At 24.8% G+C, this 21,999-nt stretch overlaps 1 protein-coding gene across 2 annotated transcripts; it reads left to right on the forward strand.

The window, feature by feature from the left end:
• The first annotated feature begins 624 nt into the window (after window positions 1–624).
• LOC145831778 (uncharacterized) lies at window positions 625–17,854 on the forward strand. Of its 2 annotated transcripts, XM_082939114.1 has the most exons (12): window positions 625–697; window positions 1,813–1,939; window positions 3,283–3,405; window positions 7,334–7,694; window positions 8,263–8,448; window positions 10,785–11,036; window positions 12,456–12,566; window positions 13,539–13,632; window positions 15,325–15,368; window positions 15,461–15,503; window positions 17,243–17,328; window positions 17,617–17,854. In XM_082939114.1, the coding sequence occupies exons 1-12, from the start codon at window positions 648–650 to the stop codon at window positions 17,706–17,708; spliced, it is 1,569 nt and encodes a 522-aa protein (XP_082795240.1). In that variant the 5' UTR covers window positions 625–647; the 3' UTR covers window positions 17,709–17,854. The 2 variants fall into 2 exon arrangements, with proteins under 2 accessions (XP_082795240.1, XP_082795241.1); XM_082939115.1 differs by lacking the exon at window positions 1,813–1,939 and having other exon boundaries at window positions 628–697.
• The last annotated feature ends 4,145 nt before the right edge of the window (window positions 17,855–21,999 follow it).

The raw sequence follows: 21,999 nt of genomic DNA on the forward strand, positions 1-21,999 counted from the left end.
CTTTTTTGCTAAATTTCAAACATTTTTTAAGATATTTTAAATATACTTTTGTTGTTGATTGTGCAATGAAGTTTGTTGTTATTATATATACTTATATTAGAAAACCACTTATGCCTTGTGTATCTTATTATCTTTAAGCAATACTTATCTTAAGATACTGTTTATTAGATAACAGTTGTCATTGACTATTTAATATTTGTTGAATGACAAAAAGCACTCATAAGAATTGGTCTTAAAACCTTCAATGCAGAAAATCATTTTGTTATTGAGTCCTGTACCATTTATACAATTTTAAGTTTTGTCCAATGTTATATTTTTATATAGTTCTTTTTTTGCAGTTACATGTTTTTCATTTTTCTAATTTATCATTCTACATTTTTCAGTTGTGTGGCATTATCTGTCAGTTCAAACTGTACAAGTGCAAAGTTTTCAACATTATTTAACAGTAATGTAGTAGAGAGCCTCTCTTTTTCATATTTGCCTAACAAAAAAAATTGATATGATACTTTTTAAACATTAGTTGTTTTATGTTTAAAACTTTATTTATAATTTTAGTATATCTAAATACCTTTTAAATTTGTAATTTGCACAAAAAAAAAATGAATAAGCATACAATTTTTTTTTAGATTTTATATATTTAAGTGAACATGGATATATACATTCAACATCTGCAATTTCAAACAAAATTAAGTAATTTGTTAGTTAAAACTTTTTTATTTTATGTTTAATTTATGTTGTTATGTTAATTTAGTATATATTACATGAAAATTTAAGAAAACTTTAAAGTGTTAAACAGGATTTCAACTTTTCTCTGCTTAAAACAATCAAAAAATGTTTTGGTGATGGGGCTCAGATGCTAAGATGTATTTATTTTTTAAAAACTTCCATGTTGAAGTTGAGCAACATTGTTTAATTAAAAGTTCAAAGCAGTTTTAAAAGTTTTTTAGAACTTAAAACTCTGAAATTAAGGGTACCAGGTCAAATATGTATAAAGGGAAACTTTTGCACCTAGAGTCAATTTTTCACAAGGAGTCACTTTTGCACTAAGACACATTTGCACAAAGAGTCATTTTTCACAAGAGTAAAAAAAAGTAGATAAAAATAATAAAAAAATTAAGAAAAAAAATTTGCCAAGGGTAAGCGTTAGGGATAATAGTGATAGTAAAAAACAATAATAATAAGAAAATCATAACAACTAAGAGTTAGGGGTAACAGTGATAGTAAAAAAATAAATAGTAAGAAAAATTCAAAACAAACTTATAAAAATTGTTTACAAAAAAGTACTGACCAAGGGTTAGGGGTAACAGTTATAATTAAAAAAAAACAAAGACTAATAATGAAACAATAAAGATCAAAAAACGTTACCAACTGAGGGTAAGGGTTAGGGGTAACAGTGATAGTAAAAAAATGATAAAAACTTCCAGCCGCTCAAAAGTGATCTCTTGCGCAAAAGAGTCCCTTTGTCCAGATTGACACTTTGACACCTATCCAAAATTAAGAAATAATTTAACAGCAACTCTTTGTTTTTTTAAGCTCCTTACTATTTCTATACACTCCTAAGCTACAAAAAGCATTTTATAGCTAAAATTGAAATTATAAGAAGATTCAACATCATAAAGAAATCAAAGTAAATCCCTCTGCATCTTAAACTTACTTTGTATTGTATTTATTTTAAAATAAGTGTTTATACATTTATGAGTATGAACTGGATTATAATGTTTAAAGTACATGTTATTAGCTACATGTGTTAAACACTTCAATTCTTTTAAAGTTTAATAGAATAAAACCTTTGAGTCTTAATGATATTTTTAGTCAACTTCGTCATATCAAACTTGAAGAAGAGTACCAGAATGTTATCAGTTCTAAAAAACTTCCAGAATTAGAGCAAAAACACTTTTTGAAAAAGAAGAAAATCGAACAACTTCAAAGTTATCATATGGTATTAATTTCTTTTTTTGTTATGCATACAACATTATAATACAGTGTGTGGATTCTCACTTTGCTGGATTTTCTTGAATAGTTGAATTTTTACCAAAATAAGTATGAAGTTTCATGACTTTTTTTTTGTGTAATTCTAAACTAATTTTGAATTTTAAATACAATTGTTGTTGATGATTTTTTATAAAGTTTCAAATAAACTAAAAATAATATTAAGTCTTTCATAAAAATTCAAAAAACCTAATATATTTTAACCTGCTAAATTGATCTACTTTAATGTTGCTCCTGTTTTTAATTTAACATGTCAGTTGCTTTTATTTGTGTGTAATTATAGATACTATAAACTGTTTAAAATGCTAACAATTTAAAAAATTAAACTGTTTAACAGTAAAATTAAAATCTATATTGAAAAAATAATATTAACTAATAAAATGTAATTAAGCCTAAGTGAACAATAAGTATGAACAGTAATTCTAACTCTTAAACATCTGTGCACAGCAGGTAGTTAAAGGAAAAGTCCTGTGCACACCAGATTGACAAGTAAAGATGTTTCTTATAAAAACATTATTCCTTATGGAAATTTTAGAAAGTTAAATAAAATTTTAGACTAAAGATTGTAGACTAAGATAAAAGTATGTTCTAAAATCAATGGTCTTCTAAAGTATATATTTGAAAAAAAATATTTAACTACTGGTTGTTTTTTAACCCTGGATTTTTTTGAAATTTTAGTAGGAACCCTGAAAAGAAGTTATAGAGTATAAAATAAAGGATCAGTTTTGATGCTAATTCTATAAATTAATTTGTATATTGTATATTATTTGTATATGATGTTTGTATATTGATGTATATTTGTTTTGTTCTGTTTATATAAAGGTTTGTTTAATTATGTCTAGCTACTAAAGAGAAGTTTTCGTTTTATATTTAATTTCCTCTAAATAACAACATTTGTTTTATGAAATTAATAACTATTCTTACAAAATAATATGTTATATAAATATGTATTCAGTTTAAAAAAAGACATATCAAAAGTTAAATTAATTAATAAAGATAATTAACCTTTAAAAGTACAAATTGTGTTTAATAATGTATTAACAAAATTTATTTAAATTTCACTCATAGGTTCTTAATTTATTAAAATTTGTATCATACAGTAAATTGTACAAACAAGCTAATTACTTTTGTAAATTTCTAAAAAAGTAAAAATGTTTTTAACCTACAACTTTTACTTTAATACTTTGTTCTTTATTTGTTAACAAACATAAATCTTAGTACCATTAACTGTTTTCAAGTATTTAATGTTTTAGTTTTAACTATTTATGAAAGACAAATAATGTATTGTTTTAGAAATTGTTAACAAAAGAAAAACAAGCAAAAGAGCGTAATATGATGATTTTGGATGATTTTGACCATATGAAAAATCTTTTAAAAACAATGGATTTGAAAACTTCTAAACTTAAAGAAGCTAAGGTTTTGTTTTTAAATTACCAGATTTAAATTTTCAGCTTCACTTAATTTTTTAAGTGTTTATTTTTCGGTGCTTTGAAGTTGATTGATGTTTCTTACTATATATTAATTGTTGCCACACACTCAGTGTACTTGAGATAGCTTAGGACAGATTAACATTTTTGAAATTGTCAGGATGACTTAGACCAGTTTAGTTTTTATTATAAAAAAACTCTGGATAGTTTTATGATTTTTTGAAAAAATCAGCCCATTTTTTTAGGTCTTTAATGAAATTTAGTTGTTCCAGTTTCAACATTTTAATATTTTAAAACCATTGTTAAATTTTAATGATTTTGAAAAGTTAATTTAAGATTTTTAAAAAGGAATTTTATAAACTCAAGATGACTCAGGACAGTATTAAGTCACTCAGGATAGGTTATTTATTCAAAGAGTGGCAACCTTGTGTATTTGAATAAGGTCACCATAACTTTTGATATAGAAGAGCAATGTAAACCATAGTTTTTGGATGTCTTTGCTTAAATTTCATAAGTTGTTATCATTGCTATAAATTACTATACTACAAGGTTGTACTGTAAAAGAAACATACAATTTAGACTTTTTTGGTATATATTTAACTAATTTTTGATTTATTATAATTTTTTTATTTGAAAAAGTTTTCTTTTTAGTTAAGGTGACCAACCTTTTATCTACCCCACCATTTTTTACGTGTAAATATTGACGCTAGCCGCTAATTCTATGCTTAAAGCAGATTAATAAAATATATAATTATATTTGAATTTTTTCTAAACTGCTAATTAGTTATATAAATTGAAAATGAAAAAAAAAAAAACTAGAATTTAATAAGCTCATAATAATAAAACTTTTCAGTTGATAAAGGACCACAGGTTGGACAACCTTGTCTTGAAATTAATTTTAAGTTTATAATTTTTGCATTTGAATTATGTATACACTGAAAAGTGGTAGATATGGTACAGTAACAAATTGAATAATGAAAATGTTAGCTATCCCCAATAATATTTGAATGCTCTGTTTAAGTTGTTTAACATTTTTATGATTATTATAAGCTTTTTTGTTTTTGCATTCTTGCATTTATCTTAACGTAAAAGTAGCATATGTATAAATGACATATAAGTTTGTTTATTTAATTATTTTTCAATAAAAAAGTCTAAAGTTATTTTTATTAAGGGCATAGGGGGGGGGGTAAACACCCTTTTTTGGTTTTTGATCTTATTTTAAATAGTTTTTACTAAGCTACAAGATGCTTTTTACAGATTTAAAAAATTCAAAATATTTTTTGAGATATAGCCGGTCAAAGTCGGAGGCAACAATAGGATCCTTATGGGAGGCGCAAACTAAAACAGCAAATAACTAGAAATCACTAAAAATCTATCTCCTCCTACGTTTTTTGAGATAACTACCTCAAACTTTCAGGAAATGTTCCTTGCAGTATTTATAAAATTCTGTCGGAACAGAATTAAAAAAAAATAAAAAATAAAAGTTTTATAACAAAAAAACAAAAAAAAAACTGTTTTTTTTGTTTATTTTTTATATAAAATTTTTATTTTTTATTTATTTCAAAATTCCTTCCGACAGAATTTTCTAAATATATCAAGGAACATTTCCTGAAAGTTTGAGGTAGTTATCTCAAAAAACGTAGGAGAAGATAGATTTTTAGTAAAATAGTCTATTTTTGCCGTTTTAGTTTGCGCCTCCCATAAAGAACCTATTGTTGGCTCCGACTTAGACCGGCTATATCTCAAAAATTATTTTGAGTTTTTAAAATCTGTAAAAATCATCTTGTAGCTTAGTAAAAACTATATAAAATAAGATCAAAAACCAAAAAAGGGTGTTTACCCCCCCCTATGCCCTTAAACTGTATTTTCTTTGTTTATTTGTTTTACATTTTACCTAGTGGTAAAAACTTACAGATTTTTTTTTCAATTAATCCTCTATGCCAAACAACCCCTAAGCAAAATATTTTTAATCAGCCTATATAATGTTGATAATATAATTTTAATGTAAAAATTTTAACTTTCTTGGTTATTTAGAAAAACTAAATTAATGATATATGAGAGTGTTTTTCTTAGCCTCTTATAAACTTGTGTTTATAACATGGTTGCCACAGGTCAGGCCATGTCAGGCTAAGTAAGTTTTTTCTAGGTCGAAATGACCAAAAGTCAGTTTTTTAATTAAAAATGGCAAAAGTCAGTTTTTAGGTCAAAATGGCAAATCTCAGAATTTGTCAGTTCTAATTTATAAAATTCCTTAACTTTCAAAGCTTTAAAATGGTAAAAAGTTAAGAAATAATCCTTTAAAGTCAGACTAAAATTGCAAAATTTACCTAGAAATTTACTTACAAAATCGTTAAATTATAAAGCTTTTAAAAATAAAATTAAATACAAAAGTATTTTATAAAGTCAGACTAAAATTGCAAAGTGTTCTTAAAAACAAATTGAACTATTACATTATTTAAACAAGTAGTTGTTGTACGTAAACTTTTTAGTGTTGATGATCTGGGGCAAGGACACTTCCATAGTGAAACTTTGCTATATACACAAAAGTCTATTTTGCAAAATTTTTGTGTAAGACTGTTTTTTGTTTAAGTAAGTTATTAAGAACTTATAATTAAGCACACTGAAGTAAATATTCTAAAAACAACAGCTACTCAATAGAAAGTTTGTAACTAAGAATTACTGGTCTAAATTAAAAAAAAGCCAGAAAGAAAGTTTTAATTTTGGTTCAAAATTGTGTACTGAATAAGAAGTGTGTACTAAAATGCATACTTGTCAAAATATGTGTACTCAAAATACTTACTTATCAAAATATGGGTATTCAGAATGCGTTTTTAATTGAAAGTCCATACTTAAAACGCGTACCTAAAAGGAAGGTAAAATTCAGGCTAAATCAGTCAAAATCTTGTAAATTCAAGCTACGTTTACAAAATTTTGCGTGGCAACCCTGTTACAAGGGCATAAAGGGCTATGAGGATTTTATAAAAAAATTATTGGCTTACATATAAAAGCTTAAAATAAGCCTAAACGATAATTGTTATAGAATATTAAAAAAAGGTAGTTAAATTTATTAACTTTTAGACATAGTTGTTTTTATAAGATAGTTCCAATATAAAGTATGGACGTCAACTTTTTCGTTTTAAATTTAATTTTAAATTATAAACTCACTTAAAATTTACTATGTTTTTTTAAGCTAGAAACCTCAAATTTTCTAGTGCTCTAAAAACGTGCAGTGTTAAATTTATTTTATTTAATAAACTTTAAGTTTTTTTTTTCTGACTCGGAAAGATTTAGATACTTAACCTTTATATACCCCTGTCATTTAATTAACGCATAACCAGGAGTAAATGAGTTTTTTTTTAATAATGGTGTCTATTATTTTCAAAAATAAAACAAAACAGTGCAAAATCAAACTTGATAAATCTCCATAAGTTTAAAACATTTTAAACTTTTTGAAATAAGCATATTTTTTAAAATTTAACTTAGCTTACAGTATTTTGTTTTCTAACTTGTTTTCAAACTATAAAAAATTATTCTTTAAGCTTTAATTTATCTGCCTACAATTATCACCGTTTTAATTCAAATATGTTGTTCACCTTTTTAATTCTTTTTCGTAGCATATTGATGTTGATACACGTTTATGTTGTAGTATAAAAATTCTGTTAACTAAATAGCTATATAACTTACTCTTTAATTAAGTTATGATTTGTATTTTATAATTATTTATATTGTTTTGTTTTTTTTACATTACCCTTACGTCAGTTTGACCCTTCTTATGACAAAATATTAGTAATACAAATAGTTGTAGAAAAAACTATCATTTTGTGCTTGTATATTTTTTTTAATTCTTTATTTTAGTCTGTCTAAACCCTTATTATAAACATTTTTTCAAATTACTTTTCTAAATGTTTTTTTTTTAGATGAATTGTTTAAAACAAGTCGAGCTGCAATACCCCGAATGGAAACAAAAGTTACAAGTTGTTAGAGCAAGCAAACAACTTGAGTCTAAGAAAGTATTTTCTGATGAAGTTAAAACAATCAAAAGTGTCAAGAAAATTGTTAACCCTGATACTAAAAGATCAATTTTCAATAATATGGTGCCTTCCGGAAATGAAACTAGTTGTATATCGATAGACCAACCTACTTTAAAAATACTTACGTCTACTCCGTACATAAAAAGTAAAGATAAATCAGAAAAACACTTGATTGAAAAAGAAAACGATTTAAGCCAGAATCCTGTTGAACATTACGTTTCAGAAAAAAACAAAAAAAAACCTATTGGTTAGTTTAAGAGTTACATACTAAGTTTTTATGTTTAAAGTTACTAAAAATTTATTTTTACTTTTATTTTAGACTAGAAAATATAAGCAAGTTTCCTATTTAGAATGGTGCTTGGTTTAATAAAACAAAATTAAAAGTACAAGAACTTTTCTTTTATTGTGTTTACTAGTTACCTATTTTTAGTTTATTTATAAAATTTAAGGAATGAAGTATTGTTTTTAATAAGTACAAAGCCTGTTTCAGTTTTGTCTATTTTGATTACAAAGTGTTTGTTTAAAACTGTGTGTTGGGAAGCGTCACAAATTCACAGCGTTACTTTAACACAGGTGCAAAAGTGACGCTAGTTGTAAACTTGACACTTCTCCGTAAAGTTTACATTTAAAATTATACGTGCTTTTTTTATACACCCTACAATTATAGTTACTTTTTTACGCATTGTAATACTACTTTTTAAATTCAAATAGAAAATTTGAAAATAAGTGTATTTATGTTTAAACTTTTAAAGTAAAATTTACTACTTTTCATCAATTTTGTTTAGTGCATTTTTTAAATTGTTATGTTGATTTAGAAAACAACGATGAACAGTTATTTTTTTCGCCAAAACAAAATGATATCCGAATAGAAGAAAACAAATCAGTTTTAAAAGAAATTATTGATGAAAACTTTCAAACTAATGAATATTCTAAGCCCAAAAACTTTTCACCTGACAATGATGATACATTTTCACAAAATAATCCATCATTGATCAATCAAAGTTAGTATTAAATTGTTCATATTTTATAAATATAAGTCTCTTTAACGTTACTATTTTGTATAACAGTTATATTAGATATGTTATTACTGGTGTTGTTGTAGGTTTCAAAATAATTGGCATTTAGTCGTAACCTTAGCTTTTCAATTAATACACAAAACATTTCAATAGATATCGCTTTTAAACTATTTTGATTATTGAACTTTTGCATTTAAAATACTAAAAAGTGTCAATTTTAAGTTAACAAGTTATTTACTTATTCCCAAATTTTAACAAAGCAGCTATTAAAAATGTTATTAAGTGTGTTTCAAAAATGAATTAAAAACTTCATCGTAACTTATCACAAAATCTACAAGAGTTTAATAATGAATTCTTAAATAGTTTTAGCTTCCTATCAACCTTTCTTTGCCTTTGTGCCAACGAAACAGAAAAGTAAAAAGATATCCTCTCATATAAAAATATTTGAAAAAACTTAATGAAAAATGTAAATCAGGTAAACAAATGAATAAAAATTACAAACAAAAATCATAAAATTTCAAAAAGCTGTGAAAACCTTTAACATAAAACATTAAATAAGTTTTTACAAAAATCCAAGTCCAAAAAGTTTTACAACTTTGTAAAATTAAAGCTTAATTTAAATTCTTCTTTCTCTCCATAGTTTATAGAAGCAGTATTCTTATAGTATCTGACTCGGATGAAGCTTATTTTTTTAATACATAAAAAAAAGTTTAGTAAAGATTATGAAAACCATAAAACAATAAATTTCAATAAAAAAATCTCTGAGATGAAAATTTTATTGATAAGCAAAGATGATATAATAAAGTCTCTTAATGATTTATCATATTTATTTTATTTAAATTCATTTTAAATCAAATTTTCTGTTGTAATATACATATTGGTATGCTCTCTAGTAAACATGGTTTTTGTTTTTTATTTAACTTATTTTTTTCTTAAATTATAAATTTTTGTTTATGTTTTGTATTTTTTTATAAAATGAATTTTTTTTGTTAATTATTTTTGTGCGTCCGTCAGTTTAAGTGGCCAAGGTTTTGGTACCTAAGTTCAGCATTGGACATTAAAAAATACTTATTTTTACTTCTATATTTTTAACTCCCATTGTTTTGTAAAGTCTAAATTTAATTCACTATGTCTTCATAAATTGTACTTAATTTGATTTTTTTATAATGAATTAGCATAGCTAATTGTTCTTTTAGTTCAAGTAAACTTTTATTTTAATTGATTTTTACAAGTTGTTCTCTGTACTCTTTATCTTTTTATAAATCTTTTAGCTGCTTTACATACTAGTTTCATTGCATTTCTTACATAATCTAAAACAAATGCTATAGTTTTATTTTCCTCTTCTCCGACCTTGTTCAAAAAACTTCAAAATTTATCACGTTAAGTGCTTTCCAAAAATCTTTTATCTCCTTTTCCTGGGCAATCTATGTTTCGAAGATTTTTTTTAGAAGTTTCTAATCATTTTTAAAAATTATCTCAGTATTTTAGTAATCCAATTGAATAATTTTTAGTTATAACTTTTAAAGGACTTTTGTAACTTGATTAGAGCTTTTATTCCGGGTTTTTCCAACTCATTTTTACAATCGCCTCCCTTAGTTAGATAACTTTCTTTTTTTACTAGTTAAATACCGATGTACTTTTTTTCTTCTTATTTGTTATTGTCCTCTGATAACTATAATCGCCCCAATAGGGCGATATTGCCTTATTGAAGAACCCAGTTTTATTGTATCAGATCGTTTGTTGGCTTTAACTTTTTATTCTTTTGTATTTTTCCTATTTCTGATATAATTATTTTTCTATAGTTTTGATTTTATTCAAATATTGTTTGTTTTATAAGTTTAATAATTTACCTTGGGAGTTTTAACTACATCCTTCTTTTTTTTACTTGTGCCTTTTTTGCCTCTTTCAGATAACATTCTGTAACCACACGGGGATTAGAGCAGGTATAAATATGTTGTACATGTTCTAACTAAAGCGTTTATTTTTGATACTAGTATCGTTATATAGAATACTTTGTATTTTTATTGTATCATATAAACATATAAGTTTATAAGTTTAAATATAATAAAAACAAGTTATACAGTAACTTCTTTTATTCCACCGACATATGTTTCTGTGTGTTAACGGATTAACACACAGAAACATATGTCGGTGCAATAAAAGAAGTTACTGTATAACTAAAACAAATTGTACAGTAATCTCCCTTTATTGCACCAACATATGTTTCTGTGTGTTAATCCGTATTAACTAATTATTAACGTGTTAATTACTTTTATTAATAGTTAAAAGATTAATTATTAAAGTGTAATAATTTAACATAGAAAGCAACAAAGAATCATTAGAAATGGAAGCAGTAAATTTTAGTGATAGTTCAAAACTTGAAAATAATTTGTTGACTAAGTCTATTACAAACTTAACTCAAAGTCCTACAATCGCTTCTCAACAAGAAAAAGTTCTTATAAAAAATGAAGATTTAGGTGTAGAGTATAAACAAAATTCTAATGATACCAAAGCTTCTGTATCTTCAGAGGGCCAAAAACCTTCAATACTTAAGCATTCAATCGTTATACCTGGTTAGAAAAAAATATACTTTGTCTAAATTGTTGATTTTATATAAAGTTCTTTTGATTTTTGTAAATAGCCATTTTCGGTATTTGAATATGAAAGTTTTAAATATTACATCACAAAGTTTACTTTTACTCAATCGTAAAAATTATGATATTGAAACTTGTGTAAAGTTAGTTTAAACCAGTAGTTCTTGTGCTTTTTAGAAACTATTGCTAACTTTTTTCTAATTAAAAATTTTGACAATTAGTTTCAAAGTATAATTTGCAATTGTTTTAAAAATAATTTTTAATACTTCGGTTCACTAACCGCTATTGAGCTTAGATAATTATAAAAAACTAAGTTAACTAATATAAATTACTATTATGCCTCAAATAAAGACAAATTATACAGTAATGTTCCTTTATTGTACCAACATATGTTTCTGTGTGTTAACGAATCAACACACTTCAACTGGGTTCTGTAAAAAAATATTTACTGTAATGATAGAATAGAAGCAAATATTAAAGTAGGTGTATACATTTTTTCTTTGAAATTAAAATAAAATAATTTCTACAGATTTTTAGAGGTTAATAGTTAATGTTAAGTAAAATACTTAGTGTTAAATCCGACTGTTATAAAACTATATCATACTTGTAATTATCAAGTTTAAATTAAGTAAAGTAAACTAAAATACACAACAAAACAACAAATCATAATATAAACAAAACACTTACTATAATGGAAAGAATAACTGATTCAAATTTATTTTACCGTTTCCAATGATTAAACAAAATACATCCAATAATTACGTCACAACATATATGAACATTAACACAGCTATCTAATTTGTATTGTAAATTTAGTTAATTTAGTCTTTATGTTTGGGAAAGCAGTAAAGCGCTTTAGTATTAAAAGTAGTATGTAATCTATTTTGAATAAAAATGAAACAACAACCATTAATTAGTGAACCAATAAAATTTAACAACGGTAAAGACAATAAAAGTCACAGGAACTTGACATAGATTTATTATGCCTTAAATTAATTGATCAAAATTAAGAAAGTCATACAAAAAACGACTAGGCATTTTTAACAATTTTAAAAGACTATCATGAACTTAAAACTGTTTTTAAGACATGATAGGAATTTTATTATAGTTATTGACTCGTTTACCTTATATATATTATATACATATATATATATAAACAAAAGGAATGAACTACAAACTGGCTGTCTACATTACCAAAAACTATTTTTGAAAACTCTGTTATTAAACTTGTCTGAAATCAACTAACTATTCTATTATTACGTAATATCTAGTTTTTTTATAATTTTGTTGCTGTATTTACAAGTTTGCTTTTCATTGAATAAAATACTTGGCAGAAGACGCTGTTCCAAGCAAAAATTTGTTTTGTGTATTTTAAATTTGTATATATGTTTATTCTAGACGTACGAGAGTCAGTTTTAGGGTCATCGCTTTCTGAAACAAATACGTCATCTCTTATTTCACTAAACGACACGCAAGCACCAGCTTTTACACCTGAATCCACCTTAGCTAGTTAGTTGAAAAATGTGCCCATTAATTATTTTTAACACTTAGTAAAATTCAATATAAATGAGATAAAATTGGTTAATTGTATATTAACTTAATATGTACCTTAATAGTGGTTAGCAAACTGCGACGGTTTGTTGAATTTGTAACTTGACTATTTCAAGGTTAAGAAAATTTTTGATCTTTAAATTTGAAAACATAATAAACTGTTATATTCAGGGTTGCAAAAAAACATTAAAAACTGGAATTTTGAACAAAAATCACTAAAAAAACCCTTTTAACAATTTAAAAATGTAATTAAGTAAAATTTTGATTTGACTTAAAAAATCTATCATTTAAATAAAAAAACTCGGTCATCATCAAATTTTTTTTATTAAAAACCACATTTAAAGTAGCTTTAGAGTATCTTTTAAATGTTTTTATACTATTTAAAACAGTTTCTTATCTTAAACTTAACTTTAAACTAAAATTAGACTCAAAATGTGTATTTTTAAAAACCTTGAGGAAATTTTGAAAACCTGCAGAAAATTTTCCAAAAACATTTGGCAATCCTGAATAGTTACAATTTAATTTTAATAATTTAATTGTATAATATTGTATCTCAAAATACTCGTCTGTCAATATCTAAATAAACAAAATAGAATTTTGTTTTTGACAACTAAATTTATTATAAATTTATATTGTATAACAAAGTTTTAATACTTCACCTTTAAACAGCTTCTTTTTTTTGCGCACACCAAACAGTCTACAAAAATTTTCTTACAAATAAATTATCAGAAGCTTTAGACCCTTGTCGTAGATAATAAAAAATTAACTATGTTGTTTAAATAAATTTAGAGCTTTCCAAAGTTTTGCTGTTACTATCAAACAACCCCTTTTTGTTTGTATCTTTAAATAGCAAACATGGTTAACAGCTAGTATTTTAAACGTTTGTAAATAAACTTTAGCACTTAAACATCCTATTTAATTTTGTTACAGCAAGTGCAGCATACCAAATGTTTAAAACTAAAATAAAAGGTTCTGCAAATGAAAATAAGGTTCAAAGTAACTCTGATGAAGGTTCAAGTACGAGGTAAAATATTCATTTTTAACTTAAAAATAACGTGTAGTTATAGTCATCAATTAAATATTAAAATATATTAATAATTAAAGATTAATTTTACTTTTATTGCATTGATAATTCTGTATAAGAGTTTTTATTAGCTTAGAGCCATGGGAATGTTTTTGGCAAATTTAACTCACGTGAAAGTATAGAATTTAAACGATTGGTTTGTTTACAAAAAAAAACATTACGAAAAGAGTAATTTTTTAAATTTAAAAATAAATTTAGTAATATATATATTTATTTACCACAGATGTTTTTGTGTTAAAACTTTATTCCGACTAACGGCGTTTCACTGCTCTTACATAAATTTAAGAACAGATCTACGGAGTCTCAAAAAGCTCTAAGAATAGAAAGAAACGCCGTAAGTCGGAATAAAGTTTTAACACAAAAACATCTGTGGTATATATTCCGATAAGCTTAGCTTATCAGGATCTCCAGGATTTAACGCCTTTTAACGTTACATCTTATATATTTATAAATATTAAAGGTTTTATAAAAAGTTCTGGTCGATAGTGCATTACTTTCAAGTTCAGCTAACTTCACAATAAACTGTATCATTACTACGTCACAATTATTATAAAAAAATTCAAAATCTAAATTTGTGTTTACTATTATAATAAACTATAGCTTACTGAGGGGTACATGAAACTTTATATTTCATGTATGAAACAGCTGTATAACTTATAGTTTTTATATAACTAGATAAATATATTTATAAATAGATGGTTTTCATAGGAAGTTTGTTGATCTCTGAATACTTTTTATAATTTATTTTTTAATTTTAAGTAGTAAAAATTATCGGGAACTTTGATTTTCAAAAACATACAATTTAAGACCCATTTTTAGAATAATACGAACACCCATGGCCTTGATTGATTTTTTATTGGTATTTTAATGTAGAAACTAATATTTTTTTATTTTACCACTCGAATTTACGGGTAGGTGTCAAACATGCACGAAGGTACACTTTTGCATGGGATTGTAAAAATTATTAACTATTTTTTTATTTTAATTGTACTACCACTGTTACCCCTAGCCCTTACCCTCGGTCGGTAACTTTTTTTCTTCTTTTTTGTTTTTTAATTAATTATTTAAAATTTTTACTATCACTTTTACCCTTAGTCGGTAACTTGTTTTCTTCTTTTTGTTTTTTTATTAATTAACTTTTTTATTTTTTTTTTATTCTAGAATTTAATAACTTTTTTTGTAAATTTTTCTTCTTCTTTTTTATTTTTACTATCACTGTTACCCTTAACCTAACCCAAACCTTCGGTTGGTAACTTGGTTTTTTTTTTTTTTTTTATTACTTTTTCTTTCTTGTTATTTTCAAATAATTTTATTTTTAATTTATTTATATATTTTTACTCTTGTGCAAAAAAGACCCTTCGTGAAAAAGTGACCCCTCGTGTAAAAGTTTCTTTGTGCAAAATTGTCCTTTTGTGCATATTTTACTGTTAAAAGACCCTTCGTGTGTCTATTTAACCCGTTCCCAGAATTAACATGCCATATAGTTTCTTTTATATACTATTTTTTATCTTAAGTCTTTTTTGTATTTTGTACATTTAAAAAAATGTTATCCTTAAAATTAATTTGAAATAATAACTTAATTGACTTTACTTAAATCTGTTTGTATTGAATAAAAAAATTATAATCTCAAAGTGAGAATATGCAAGATAAGAATAAAGAATCATCATCAGACATTGGTAAACTGTTGTGATTTTTTTTTTCAGCGTGATATATATTTTTTTATTATGTGTCCGAATATTATAATTATTAAAATTTAAACAATTTTTAGGACTTAATAACTTTGAACATGAAAAAACAGAATCATTAAAAAGGTTAGTGAATACATAGATTAAATTAGTTTCTAAAAAAATTTAATGTTTGTAAAGATTTATATTTAAACACCCTAAAGCAAACTTATTGAAACAAATTGATAATATTAATTTAAATCAAGGTTTCAGTAAGTCGGGAGGTTATAACTAGTGAAAGGCGAAGGGGGCGATTTTTAAATTTTGAAAAATAAGAGGTCCATAAGTAAGGCGGCCAACTTACACTAGATATTCTGGGGTTTGTAATGAGGACTATCATTTTTTTAACTTCTGAAAAGAGGTGATATGAAAGACAGTTTAGGAACCCATAATTTAGATTTAGTTAGTTGAGTACTTAAAAAACTGTTAGTAATAACTATATAACAAACATTTATCATAAATTTTCTGTTATTCCACTTACTTAAAGCTAAATGATTTTTATAAACGTAAAAATTCATTTTAACTTATATTTTACCAAGTAAATTTGTGTGTAATGTTTTCAATTATTTCTTTCATAAAACTTACTAATATAATTAAAATTGTATATCTTTTTTTTTGATAATTGAGCTCAATCTTCTGGGCCTCAATAAATTTTATTTAATATATTATATATTAAAAACTAAACACAAATGTCACCTTCCGGTTTCTTCAATAGTTGGTTTCAAATAGAAAAACACAGCAAAAATTAATGAACTGTACAAAAAGAACAAATTATTATGACGTAATTTTGGGTGACCGACTATTCAAGCTCCTACAATTTAAATTCTAATAATAATTATTTATTGTAAACTATACCTTTAAATAAGTAATAGTTTTTTTTTTAATTTACCATCCTCATCTAATTAATCAGACATTCAGGAACCTCTTAGTTGTTTGTACAATTTTAAGTTATTTTTTGATTATACTTATTTCTCGTACTTATTGTAAAATCACTTCGTTTTTTTTCTTACTCTTCACACAATTTCTTAAGCTTTGCTGTGTTTTTTTTAATCAATCTTTAAAAATTCAGAAGTCGAAACTTAAGTTTAGTTATTTTTTTATTAAAATTTATATAACGTATCAGTGTTTCTCCAAATGTGCAGAGTATGTTTTAGGAAACATAATTGAAAACTAATAAAAAATAAGTTTTGGACATTACCATCTTTAAGTTTTTTCAAAATATTTATACATATTAAGTTCTAAAAAAAGAAATAGAGTTATATGAAAACATCTCAATTACAATTATAAATAATTAATTAGTTAAATAATCGGATAAAGTAAAAATAATAACCTCAAAATTGTACAAATATAAATCATCACTCCTAAATTTGTTAGGTATTTATAACGATTCCAAGTTTGAAGAAGTAAAAATAGTGGTCTCAATAATAATGAACAAGTAAAAATCATGACCCTAAACTTGAACAATGGAAATAATGACCCTAGTTATACATTTTTCGTAATCCAGCTTACCCAAACATTATATTTTAATGTCAATCAGTGCCCCTAATCTACCTTAGCAAAAAAAATCTTATAAACTTGTTACTAACCCACTTTATTGAAAATTAACAATTCTTAACAAAACAAAAATTAATCTAAAATCAAACAGATAACAAGTTGAATTAAGTTCATTATATTATTTTCATAGTTGTATAGTTTTTATTCGTGTCATACAATCTTATTTAAAAACTAATATTAAAAAAATAATTTGTATATAGTTTATGTGAAAGCTTAAACATTATATTAAACAAATTTTGTTACAACTATACTTAGCAAAATGTTACTTACAGTGTATCTCCAGTTTCAAAAGCTCATGAAAACAATCAGCAAATTATTAAACCAGTAGAAAATACGTTTAGAAAACGTATACCCAAAGGTAAAACGATTTTAACTTTGTTTATATAAGAATTAAGGTGTAAACGTTTTAAACTCTTTAACGTTGTTATACGAAAAATAATTAATAAAAACTAACTCAACGTCAGTAATTTCAAGCCTAAAATCGATATTCAAAACAATTTGGTGTCTTTTTTCCAATAAAGAAATTAAACATTTCTATTTACACATTATTTTGTTTTAAAGTTTACACCTGATTGTAAAAAACGTCAGTAATCAACGTCATAAATAAATATATATTAGAAATACTTAACTTCTATATATTATAAAGCTCCTTGGGAAGATAGTTCAGACGAAGACTTAGAAGTTTACTCGTTTTCAGAAAATAATCAATCTGACAATGATGATGATTTTTACGATTAGAATACTATTGTTAAATTATCTTTAAAAACAAATATTGAACTACGCGTATTAAAAGATGATAATAACTTCAAATTTCTAAGTGCTAATAAATTCGACAAAATGAAATACCTTAAGTTTGTTAAACTTGCATACAGTTTAACACACATATACTGATGATATAATAAATTTTGTTTAACTCTTAATGTTTTAGTTTTTTAATGTTGAGAGTAACATTGTGTTTATATTTTAAAAATAAATTTTAATATTTTTTTAATAAAAGTTACCGTTAACTTTTTTAAGAGTTTAAGTTTTCAATTATCAATGCCTTTGTTTAATTTTAAACAGTCGATTAAAGAATGCGAACAGTTTAAAATTTCTGTTTTCTTGGTTATTACTTTTAGAGACTGAGATAATTTGTTGAAAAATTTTGTCACCATTAACATTAAAAAAAACTTTTACAATGATTTATTATAGCTAGCTTAAGTCTACAGACATTTATCGCACTTTAGAAAGACTGATTACTTTATTTTTAAAATGTCTCAATAGTTAAGTTTTCAGAATGTTAAAATAAAAAACATCATAAAACTACGCAAAGCGGTATATATATATTTTTAATTATAATGATGTTCTTACAACATGCAACTTTAAGCATATACAGTTATTTAAATGTTCTATTTATTAAACACGTCAGTATGACCATATTTTGAAAACAAAACAACTTTTCAGTGGTAATTAAAAATAGCTATTACTAAATCTTACTACATATTTTTAGTTTAAAAATAAATTCCTAGTATTGATAGCTCAAAATAAATCACCCTAATAAGAAAATATGTATAAAAGCATAAAATATTCTGAACTAATAATATTCAACTTTTTAAATACTCTCCATAAAATACTTTGTAAGTCTGTGAAAGTTTGTTTAAACAGTAAAAGAAAAAAGTTTTAATTTCAAGATGTATTATATTCAACCTAAAAGTTTATACTCATTTTTTTTTTACAAAACATTCCTGATCAAAGAACCATATTTTATATTATCGACTGTTATAGTTTAAGCTAAAGTTTGTTAGTTTCGTGAATTATATAACACTTTTACTTGTTTATAATGTCTAAAACTATCTCAGATGAGGTTGGATTAAAAATTTTAGTGTGCCCGAAAAATATACCGAAACTAAACTAGCCCTCATAAAGCTCAATGTAATGCAGCGTCTAATTAAAATTCATTAAGAAGTCTCAGTAGTCCTCACCGAGACGTTAAAAGGTATCCAAGTGGTGAACAACTCGATAATCGAAAGGTTTTTTGTGCAACAGGTTCTAGGATCAAATATTTTGAGCGTCTTCTTTTTATAGTTAAATATAGTATAGTAGTCGCCATGAATAAAATAAAACTAAACATGTGTATTCTTAATGTTTTAAGAACGTGGTTCTTGTTTTAAATTTATAATACAAATAAAGGTTTTGTTTGTAAAGTTAGAATATAGTGGGCTGAAATGGGAGGTCGAGCCGTCATTAACTGCGGAATTGAATATCTGACTAATTGTTAAACATAGTTAGATAAAACTTGATTTCTTCGATCTAAATTGACTTTAATATTTTACTGCTTCAAGTATTCAGAAAGTTATGTAAGTTTAAATCCAACCAGTTTTGCCTTTTACTGTGTAAAATCTACTCAGTTTTTGCTTTTAGTAAAAAATTTGCTTGCAGAAAGTTACAGCAAATACCTTAAATACTTATTTGTTGTTTTTTTTTTACTTTTCCTAATTATGGTATAATTTATGACAAAAAATAAAATAAGTTATTTAAAACAAAAAATTGATACTTAAATTTTTAAATTGATAACCTTTTGAAAAAAAAAGTAAGTAGGCTAAAAAAATCGCTATTAAATACCTAAAATATATTTATATTTTTACAATGGTACATAATTTTATATTTATTCCATGTCATATTTGCTAAAACAAGAAAAGAATGGTCTGTTATAGGTGTTTTTAGAAATTTAACTCCTAAAAGTACAAATATTGACCGAAAAACACTAATGAATTTTAGGAAAAAATTGCAGTTTTTTTTAGTGAGAAGTTGTAAACGTTTTTTAAATATTCAATAAACTTTGTTTTTTTTTTTAAATTAGCACTTAACAAAAAAACAGAAACCTAAAAATCTTTTTTAAAAAGCTTTTAAAGTACTTTATAGAAATTGCTGTAGGCATTGTTTTTGAGTAATTTAAACGTTCAAAATAGCAAAAATCTTCTACATTCGAGCTTACGTAATATACCTAAAACAGAACCAATCTATGTTTTCAAAGAAGAAATCTAGATCTAAACAATGAAATAAAACTTTTCTTTTTTTTAATTTTAGTTACTAAAATGGTCAATTGCCGCTTCCAAGCCCATTGTATAAAATAAATTAGTGAAGTTTTTAACAAATTTTTTTTATTTTTTTTTGAAAAATTTAAATACAAATAAAATTTTGAAGCTAAGTTCTAGAATAGTGGCCAAGAACCACGGCCTGCGACATATTTTTAGGTAGAAAATTTCTTGCGCAAAATAATACTTACAGTTTTGCTAATAAATTGATTTTAAGTGAACAGAAGTGCTTGTTAGTACAGTACACTACCGCTTAAGTACGCAAATTGAACCCGACCAAAAAGTGCGTACTTAGCACGGGTAGTGCGTACTTTTTGAAGACATAGTATAATATGAACTTTAGTTGTTTGTTTTCTTTCTTACAACTAGCCACCAAATAATTAAGCCAAATAATCAAGTCTTTTTATTTTAAATAACATTTAATACATAATTCTAATCTGCAAAACTTTTTATTAGATTTTAAAATGATTTATTTTGTCTATAAAAAGTTTCTACATAATTAATACATACTATTAATATAGAAAGACAATGGTATAAAAAAGAATATTAAGCCATATTTTGTTTTGTTAGAGGTAAAGTACCAAACTACATTGTGTTTACCAAACATTTTGAAAACATCAATGAGTGTACATTTAAATTAAGTTATGACTTAACTATGTTGTATTTGTAGGTTTTTTTTAGCTTTGTCATCTAGATTTATTTATTTAATAGCGTTACAGCTCAAATATCATTATTCTTTTCACTTTTCTGCAACCTTTAAATAAGTTTTTAGTTTATCAACATTTAATAACAGGACTGTCACAATTTCAGGCCACTTAGACTACTCAGGATTACTCACCCTAGTTAAGAATTTTTGAAAGTCTTACGCTAACTCAGCAAGTTGGCCATTCTACCTTTCTTGATAAGTGCGTACTTAAGGCGTGATGCGTACCAAAAAAAGTGCGTACTTAAGCGGTAGTATACTGTATATAGTTTCAGTACAATTTTACTTTTGGATGAATTTGGACATCTTTATTTTGAAATTTCAGGCAGCAGGATTGATCAAGAATTTTTTTGTAGTAAATAAGAAAAAAAAATTTAAAGCGATTTCTAAACTCTGTACTAAAATAAATAAATGTTCAGACTAATCTTAGAATAAAATTGTATGAATTAAAAAAAAAGTATTCCTAACAAATCATAACCTTAGAAGCTTAGTTTAAAATACAATTATGATTCTTAGAATTTTTCTAAACTATAAAAACTTAATACAAAACTATAACCTTTGATAACTTAGCAGGGTTGCCAAAAAGCCTTAAGACCTGGAATTTGACAAATTGAGCTAAAAAACCTGAAATTTTGATCAAGAATAAATAAATAAAAACTGGAATTTTTAACATCTTAAGTATTAAAATTTTGATTTGACTCAAAATACCTATCATATAAATAATTTTTTTGTCATCATCAAAAATTTTTTATTAAAAACCACATTTAAAGTAGCTTTAGAGTACTTTTTCAATGTTTTTATACTTTTTAACACAGTTTCTTACCTTAAACTTAACTTAAAAAAAAAAAAAAATTAAACTTGGAGAAAATTTGCCAAAAACATTTGGTATCCCTGACTAACTTAGAATTAAAAGTATACTTTTGGTTTTTTTACTTCGTAATTTAAAACTTTACAATTAATTAAACATAAGCTACAGAACAAAGGTGGGTACTGGGCAACTCCATAGTAGACAGACAGGATGTTGCATACTTTTGAAAATGTTCGGCTTTACTTATTAAATATACTTTTGCAGACTACTTTTTTAACCTGAAACTTTTAAAAAAATTTTGTAAACAATTTAACTTAAAGTATAATTTTTTATTTTAGTATAAAGAAAGCCCTAATGGTCTTAAAAATACCTTTAAATAAACTCACGTCAAATTGTATAAATTCTGTTGAAAATATTTTTTAAATCGAACTTAAAATTAATCTC

This window comes from Thalia democratica, chromosome 3 (genome assembly GCF_965202585.1).
Source record: "Thalia democratica chromosome 3, ktThaDemo2.hap1.1, whole genome shotgun sequence".
Taxonomy (NCBI): Eukaryota; Metazoa; Chordata; class Thaliacea; order Salpida; family Salpidae; genus Thalia; species Thalia democratica.